Consider the following 9,338-nt stretch of genomic DNA (forward strand, 5'->3'; position numbering starts at 1 on the left):
TTATCCTTTTTTGTTTCTTATGAACTTTTCCTTTGATCCGTTTTGGGTCGCCACCACCTTGATGTATTCCCGCTCTCTACCTGCTTCGTTTAATATATGCCAGCCAGCAGCTGGATCTTTCAAAAAAAAGAAATACTAAAATGCTTCAACTCTGCTACAACTCTCGGGCTGTCAGATCTAGACTACAAACTTGCTTTGCTGAAGCTTGAAGGTCCACTCCACTTCCTCTTGCCGAAACGGTTGCTGAAGAACGGCGGGGGGGGGGGGGGGCGTGGTGCGGCACGACGGACCTGTCCAATCCAGCGGTTACTCAGACAAATGCCGAGAGGAAAGGGTCCCAAAGATGGAGGACACAATGTATTAAGTGCTGATGTGGGCTCCACTGTATCTATTGTGTGCGAATACACACAACAAAAAATCCTTTGGTAACTGTTGTTACGTTGACTACAGTACACGATTAATTTGTACGCACGCATCGCAGAATACATCCAATGCTTGTGCGATACCCGGTAGAAACCGGTACCGCTAGTTTTTCATTACGAAGATCTGCCATAGTTGTCGTCAAAAAGTGTAGAGAAATCCATCATGTGCATTCGTGTATGAGCCAAGTGCACTCATCTAAGACCGGTCAAAAACTGCTGGCTGGTGATGTGCTGCTTTGTGCGGCTTCAAACGATCATCTGGGGACGGTGTTGCCAATGTGCTGGTGAAGAACCTTAGCACGCACCTTTGATGGTGTCCGGAGTGTGTGGAAGCAGGGAGGCATCCCTGTTAGCGGGAGCCACTGGCCCATGGGCGGAGCTCGCGGCTCGGATGCTGGCAGGCTTGTTGTCATGGCTGCATGGGTGGTATGGGGTGGGCCTTCACCGATCTACGGTGGTGGTGCGGCCGACGTTCTCCTATCGTGCCATACCTTAGGTGGAGGCGGAGGGTGGTGGCTGAGGTGAAAACCTCGTATGGTTTGGACCAAACCAATGGTGCGACGTCCATGCGGCGTTCCCTTCCTGAAGGCTCCATCGCGGCAGCCCTGCGTCCTTCGAGGCACTTCATGTGAAAACCTCGATTCAGTGGATCGGGCGGTTGCGGCTCTTTGGTGTCGTTTCTTTTTTGGAAGCACCGCTTTGGAGTTCCTGGGTCATCGAGTTTCGGCGTCGTCTCCTCGCGGCGACTCATTCTCAGTGGAGCGCTCCATAGTTCCTTAGATGCTCTTATGTCTGTTAGTTGTTTTCTTTGGTGTTTTGGAGTATTGTTGTTGATCGTCGGCCCCTTGTACCAGCCTTGGGTGTGTGTGGTGTGCGGTTGTTTGAATTTTGTATGTTGATCGTTGCTTTATATATAAAGCGGGGCGAAAGCCTTTTTCGGTAAGACCTCAGGCCAACTCCAACGTGCGACCTCAAATGGTTCGACCGCGTCCGTTTGAAAGAAAACAGACATAAATTGTGGTCCAACACACAGAAGCAAAATAGACAAATGTCTGTTTTTGTTTGATTTCGACTTATTTGCGTTGAGACACACAACGCACGGACGGGCGGGGCGTGTGCCCTTGTCCTCCCCTGACCCGCCCATAGATGGCTCAGACGCCCTTTTCTCTTCCACTACCCTCCCTCTGTCCTCCTCCATCGTTGCTACCCGTTGGTACACATTTTTGACGTCCCTCTTCCTTGCTTTCTTGATAGGCCACCCAAACCACGACCGCGACTTGTCATAGCCGGCTCACGCAAGTGTTTCAGATGAGTTTTTGCCAATGTTCATGGCTCTTCCGGTGCAGAGAGAAGCTAACCCCAACACCTTCCGGTAGGCGCTGCATAGCCGCATGGCGTCGCCCGCCAACACCAACCTTGCCTGCTGTCTAGTTCCCCTTCGTGTGTCCAACACTACTATAAGGTGTTCAACACTTTGCTCATAAGGTACCATGGATAGTCGGGATAAGTATTTTTCCACAACTTCATTTGTTCAGCGGATGACGAAGAGCTTGTGGTGGCTGCATTGGTCATCAATTACCACATTGCTAGGCAGCGACCTCGGTTCAGGAGATCAATCTCGAGTCATGCTCCGGCCTTGAACTGCAATAGGTAGAGCGGCCATACCCTGCTATATGCTGATTACTTTGAGAATACCGCGCTCTACAAATCACATCAATTCCGTCGCCTCTCCCATATGGCGAGACATGTTTTCAATCATATTCGAGAAGGACTGGTAGCATATGACCCATACTTTGAGTGCAAAGAGGATGCCCTTGGAAAGCTTGACTTCTCCTTTTATCAAAAAAGCACTGCAACTATTCGCATGCTTGTGTATGGAATTCCACGCGATCTTATGGATGAGTACGTGTGTATGAGTGAGTACACATGATTCCTATCAATGTACAATTTCTGCAAGATTGTGGTGGTAGTGTTTGACCCTGAGTACTTGAGAGAGCCAACTACCATTGATACAGAAAGGTTGTTGACGATCAATGCCGAGAGGGGCTTTCCGGACATGCTTGATAGTATAGATTGTATGCACTAGAAGTGAAAGAACTATCCATTTGCTTGGCAGGTGCAGTACAAGGGGCATGTGAAAGGTGCCACTGTCATACGCGAAGCGGTAGCTTCATAAGATTTGTGGATATGACATTTTTTTTCCAGCATTACTGGTTCTTACAATGATATCAACGTGCTTCAATGTTCTCAAGAGTTCGCAAGGCATGTAGAAGGCCACTCACCAAAGGTCAACTTTGAGACCAATATCAACCATTACATCTAAGGATACCACCTAGCTGATGGTATATATTCTCAGTGGTCAACTCTTGTAAAGAGATACCCAATCCACAAAGAGAGAAGAGACAGGGATTTGCCCAAATGTAAGAAAGTGCTAGAAAAGATGTGGAGCATGGTTTTGATGTGCTTCAATCAAGATGGGGTATTGTTTAAAACCTACACTGACATGAAGCACTCAAAAGCTTTGGGAGATGATGATTATTTGTGTGATCATGCACAACATGATAGTAAAGGATGAGCATGATAACATCATCTATGATCAAGAATTTAATTTTCAAGATGAAAATGTTGAGCGTGATCATCAACAACCGGCAACCTCTGAAGATGACTTGATTGAGCACATGTGCGCTTACATTGACAACAAATAGATGTATCGGTTCATTTACGTCTCATCTATTCAAGACAATTTCGATTGGACTGTAAAACTATTTAATTGTGTTTTTATTTGAACATGAAACTTTATTATCTGTGAAACTATTTGTATAATATTCGCATTGTTCTAGGACCTTTTCCTCGTTGTGGCGGACCAACAGCGGCCGTGCATTGAGCGCACGGCCGGTACATGCAGAAAAACATACGGACGCCACTCCATTGTTTTAACAAACGGATAAAATTTAAACAAAACATACTTCTGTTTGGTATCGTGTATTGAAGTTGGCCTCAGCTAGCTGGTCTGTGTTCTTGCAGACGAGTTCTTTCTGGTGATTCTTTAGGTCCACACAAAAATGACCAAAACATGTAGGTTTTGTGCATGGGAAATCAATCAATTTACGAGGCGCAGGACAGAACGGCCACAGAAGCAAGCAGTTGGGCACCACCGGTCACCGGAGGCGTGGAATCTCCGCCGGGCTCCACGGAACCTGGAACTAGGATACCCTGTCGTGGTGCACTGGCCCACGGTGTGAGGCGGAGAGGTTCGGCCCGCCCGAGTCCCACACGCTCCCCCACCACAAAATCGTCGATCAGAATCAATTTCCCCCGGATGAAACGAGATTACCCCGGCCGAGACGACTGCCGACTCCCCTCCTCCGCAGGATGGCGCGGCCGCGAGAGATCCACAAGCTCCACGCGGTCGTTGGCAGCCCCGGCGGATAAAACCACGCGAGCACCAGTCAGAAAAAAGCACCGGTCGGAAACTCACACCAACGTCGGTCAAGGCGAGAAGCCGAGAAGCAATCAGGTGCCAGAAGCCCAGAGCCAACCAGCCTCAGCGCGCGCGCGCGTGTGTGGTGGTGGGAGGTTCTTCAGCAGCTTGCGGGGCTAGAGCGGCGGCAGCGATGGCGGCGTCCGTGGCCACCTCCCCGGCTTGCAGCCGGCTCATCCCCAGCAGACCCCTCTCCGCCTCCGCCTCCGCCGCCGCGCCGTCCCTCGTCCGCCTGGCGGGGTCCTCCAGGCGCCTCCGCCGGGCCCTGCGGGTCTCGGCCGCGGCGGAGCCGGCCGACGCGCTGCCGGGGCCCGGGGCCGGCGACCTGGACGGGGTGGTGCCGGCGGGGCTGCTGGAGGACCTGCCGGAGGGCCTCGCCTTCCAGGGCGATGTGGGCGGGGGTTTCGCCCCCGGCGGCGGCGGCGACGACGGCAACAAGATGCTCGACCGCGGCATCAACGCGGCCATCGTGCTCGGCGCCAGCACCTACGCGCTCACCAAGCTCCTCACCGTCGACCAGGACTACTGGCATGTAAGGACGGACGGACCTCCTCGATTCATTCCAGCCAAAAAATTGCTTCTTCTCTTCGACTACTAATAGCTACCCATAAATAATCTCGGTTGATAGCGGGTTCGTGATGGATGGTGATTAACATTTGTTTCTCTTGATTGGATTTGGTTGGTGCAGGGGTGGACTATCTTTGAGATCCTGCGCTACATGCCGGAGCACAACTGGTCGGCCTACGAGGAGGCCCTCAAGGCCAATCCGGTTCTTGCCAAGATGATGATCAGCGGCGTCGTCTATTCCCTCGGCGACTGGATAGCCCAGGTGACAATCCAATCCAATTCCCCCCTGCTCACTGACTGACTCCCTTTCTGCTGCTGCAATAGCTAATACGGTTCTTCTTGTCTGTGCTACTCCTGCTTATTACAGTGCTACGAAGGCAAGCCCATCTTCGAGTTTGACCGTACTCGCATGTTCCGGTCTGGCCTCGTAGGGTTCACCCTCCACGGATCCCTTTCGCACTACTACTATCACTTCTGCGAGGTAACGATTGTGATTCTGAAGCCTGGCTGGTACAAGTTTGTCTGATGTTTGATGAGGTAACTGACATGAATGCATCGACCTTCTTGCATCAGTCGTTGTTCCCGTTCAAGGATTGGTGGGCTGTGCCTGTCAAGGTTGCGTTTGATCAGACGGCTTGGTCTGCGCTGTGGAACAGCATCTACTTCGTCGCCCTGGGCTTCCTTCGCTGGGAATCTCCGTTCACCATATTCAGCGAGCTCAAGGCCACCTTCTTCCCCATGCTTACTGTAAGCATCAGTCATCTTTTAAATTCTGAATTATGCTTCTGTGGTTGTGCCAGACTAAGTATCATTGGACACTGGGACTGTGAATGTTGACGACCTTAGTTTCATGATATACCGTATACTACCTGTTGTTCCGTTAGAAAATGTAGAACGTAGAGCGAATTAATACAGAGGTGATATGCATTTTGCTTCTTCATTCTTCATTTGTTGATGCGTAGTATTATTGTCTTCAGGCCTTTTAGGTCCACTAGAAACTACTCCCTCCGTCCCAAAATAAGTGTCTCAACTTTGTACTAGCTCTAGTACAAAGTTGTACTAAGTTTGAGACAGTTATTTTGGGACGGAGGGAGTACACGTGTGTGTTAATGGGTGTAAATTAACTAAATAAGGTGCACATACATCTGATACACCATTGTGAAAGAATTTGGGAGGTGGATGAGAGAAAATGGAAACAAAGTGAAATGTGATCGATAGGATTAGTTGTGCTGCAATATAAGAGTATTGTATATTACCTTTTGCCCATTTTATTTATCTTGCTACTTTGTTACAAAGCTCAAAGTGTTGATCTATCTGAATTGTAATTGCAGGCTGGATGGAAGCTGTGGCCATTTGCACACTTAATTACATATGGTGTGGTTCCTATCGAACAAAGACTTCTCTGGGTCGACTGTGTCGAATTAATCTGGGTCACCATCTTGTCAACGTATGCCTCTCACCGTGCTTTCATATTTGATTTCACATAATTACTTGTGCTACCAAACTTCATCATACATGCAAGATTACTAAACTGTATCATCTTCTTGTTTGATAGTTACTCGAACGAGAAATCTGAAGCAAGGATCTTAGATGATTCCTCCACAACAGATACGCAGGTATATTGCATCAGAACTAGTAAATATATAACTAGTTATCGTTCGTACTGACACCTGGAATTATCTTTCTTCTTTCCAGGACAACTCCAGATAGCACATACTTCATGGTTTTGCTGTTTTATAGATTGGAACAGCGGAAACTGCTCCGGCTTCGTTATGTTGGGATTGTATAAATTGTATGTACAGTTAGTTGCCAGCGCTGCGTGTGTAAAAAAAAAAGCCTTGCATCTATTGCAAGCAAATTGTGCTGGCCAAACAAAACGAAAAAGAAATTGTCTCAAGGGAGATCAACTCCTGATGAAAATATGAGTTGTGCAGCACCCATGATTTTGAGTCGCTTTTGGTGCTACCAAGGGAATGCTTGATGAAACTATGCAAGCATGCAAAAAAAGGGGGGGGGGGCAAAACATGAGAAGTCTTAAAACATTTGCAGATCTTTCTTTCATAAATTGCATTTGATGGACATATGTCTGAACAAAGGATTCAAGCACGATGCGAGTATTATAGAACTATAGAACACAGCTCTTGACCGACATTTCCATAGGCAAAAAATGACATTTTTTGGCACAAGTAGAAGTACAGATACTATAGCATTGTGGTATTAATACCACCGTTGTGGGATAATATATATGCCCCTGCTTGACAGATGTGCATTTCAATATATGCCCCCCACGCCCAGATCATGAGAGCATCAGATTTCATGATGCTAAATATTCACAAGCACAAGATTAAACTGCACATTTTGTCAAGGAGTGGAGGCAAGCTGGTGTTGGAGGAGTAGATCGTTTTGTGAGGAGCTTGTTTAGTGAGTTTCGTTGGTCCCTGCTGGCTGCTGGTGTTGTCGAACTTGTCGCTTAATCCTGTGATTATGGAATAAATACCCTATATTCACCCCCCCCCCCCCCCCCCCCCCCCCAGTTTTTTTGGTGGGTGTTGGCGGTTACTCTCGAAGAAAATAGTTCACAGAGAATACCACGAAAACTTTGGTAGGTGACTGATAGAACTTTATTTTTAGGGAAAGCCATCATGGCATGTCTTATTGATTGCAAAACAATGTTACATCGTTCACCAGGCTAGAGAAAAGAAAATTAGGGGGTTGATCGACCCAATTACAGTTTATTTTAAAAATAAAGCAATCTGTAGCAATAACATGCGCAGCGCCATTAGCTTCCCTGTTGCAATGTTTGAATTGATACAACTTTGATAATACCTATGGGCTAGTTATGGCCGACTGATACAACTTTGCGATTGCGACTTTTTGATCCCCTCAATCCTTTTATCTCTGCTTCCGTTTCTTTGGCAAGTTCGCTTAGAATTTGTTCGTTTAATTTTCAATGGAGTTAAGAGCGGTCCTCATGACTGTTTTCGCCTGTTTTGGGTCATTTGCCGGCTAAGGTTTCACAGTGCAACATATTTTAGCATGTTATCATAGGAGAAAAAAATACTTAAGAGACAACCTCACTTAAGAGTTGTATCTACTACATTTAATGATTTTTGTGAAATGCATGCATGGGATTCAGAAGAAGCCGGGCGGCAAAGCCAATATAGGTGCAGTGTAGAAGAGCTACAACCCGGAAATATCCAAATGAGGAGCCGGTTTAGATGCACAAAAAACCTGAAGTTAGCCGGCTAAAGCACAAGACAAAGACAGAGGCGAGAAATGTGAATTGGCAATAACAATGCAACTCCTTACAGATTGACAGCAGGTGTCCAAGAGCAGATGGTGATTATTCAAGCAAACTGATATTTGCGGACGATGCATCAAATTTGGATTCCCATTCCCCAGAACAATATTACCCTGGCAGGCATGCACTTTTCTCTGCATCTCCATCTAAATCATACTGTATTCAGGACCAACAGAAAAATGGGACATTATATTGAACAAGTGAAACAGACAGTAGTGTTGTATTCTGCAAAAGCACACACTACTCCAGGGCAATGGGCAAGAATGCCACGACGGATCACTGAGCTTCGGGCGAAAAGGGCCAGTTTTCTGCTGGGGTCACTGGACATATTGGGTTCACGGATCAGGCTCAAGCAGAGGCAGAATAGCCTTCAGTGTGAAAATATGTAGTCCTGTGGAAATCCACTTTGCCTCATAGGTGTAGATGCACCCACTGACCAAAGCACCTACTCATACTCCAAACGCTGTGCTTAGCTTCTCTTAATAGTAGTACAACCTTTGTGTTGAGAACATGATATTAGCAAACAAACTAACGATAAATCTGTTTGCTACTACTGTATAATATAGCCTTTCGATGCATATCGGTGTTTTAGATTATCTGAATAAAACAGTACTATTGTATTGATTATTACTACTCCCTCGGTCAATTATTATTATTACGCCCTGTTTGGGACCGCTCTGCTCCATCAAAAGCAGCTCCGTTCCATCAAATTCACTTTGGAGCAGTTTCATACGGAAGTTGTAGCTCTTTCAAAGAGAACGTTTGGCTTTTATCCAGCTCCAGCTTCACGAATGGAAAATCTGGTGAAAATGATCTATTTGATTGAATGAAAGGGGAGAATCGAAGGGGTATCCATTTATGGGTGACAGCGGTGGGTAATTTCGCTCCAACTCCAGCTTCTACAATTTTATGGAGCACCTCCTAGAGAGCTTCATAAAAAACAGAAAGTTGGATCCTAGATTCTAGTTTTTTTGTGGAGCTGTATATCGTGAAGCTACCCCGTTTGGCTTATGTTTTCTAAAGCGAAGCTGAATTTTCTGGAGTAGAGCAGTCCCAAACAGGCCCTAAAGTAGTGATCTAAACGCTCTTATATTAGTTGTTAGAGAGAGTACCTTACATTATTGCTTTATGGTGTCTGAAGATGGTAACATTTCAGCGGATGAGGATGATGATCAGAGTGACCACAACAGATGTGAAGACAGCTTTATTGATAGCCAATTTACTCCAGGCAACTCCTACCGGCCAATTGATCAGAGTGACCAAGGTGAAGATATAATACCTTCCTAATAGGCATTACAATATGACCATGAGACTCTTCACTCTAGTGTTTTAATTATGTCTCTTCCTACGCAATTTTTTTCAAGACCATTCTGTTTTCTCTCATTTCTTTTGCCAGCAACCTGCACAACTGAGCACATGTGCTCTTACAATCTGAATTGAAGTCTTGTTTTTAGACTGAATGGCTCCAACCCCCCCCCCCCCCCCCCCCCCGGTTTCTGGTTCTAACTGACAGTATACAACTGAATGCTGTGCAACTGTATGTGCGCGTGTCAGACTAAGGTGGTGA

The 9,338-nt window shown here is 46.7% G+C and overlaps 1 protein-coding gene across 1 annotated transcript; it reads left to right on the forward strand.

Moving 5' to 3' along the window:
• The first annotated feature begins 3,750 nt into the window (after positions 1–3,750).
• Positions 3,751–6,410, forward strand: LOC123426040 (protein SYM1-like). The gene is made up of 7 exons (XM_045109824.1): positions 3,751–4,435; positions 4,592–4,732; positions 4,838–4,951; positions 5,044–5,217; positions 5,802–5,917; positions 6,026–6,086; positions 6,166–6,410. The coding sequence occupies exons 1-7, from the start codon at positions 4,037–4,039 to the stop codon at positions 6,178–6,180; spliced, it is 1,020 nt and encodes a 339-aa protein (XP_044965759.1). The 5' UTR covers positions 3,751–4,036; the 3' UTR covers positions 6,181–6,410.
• Positions 6,411–9,338: the final 2,928 nt, after the last annotated feature.

This window comes from Hordeum vulgare, chromosome 1H (genome assembly GCF_904849725.1).
Source record: "Hordeum vulgare subsp. vulgare chromosome 1H, MorexV3_pseudomolecules_assembly, whole genome shotgun sequence".
In the NCBI taxonomy this organism is placed as follows: domain Eukaryota; kingdom Viridiplantae; phylum Streptophyta; class Magnoliopsida; order Poales; family Poaceae; genus Hordeum; species Hordeum vulgare.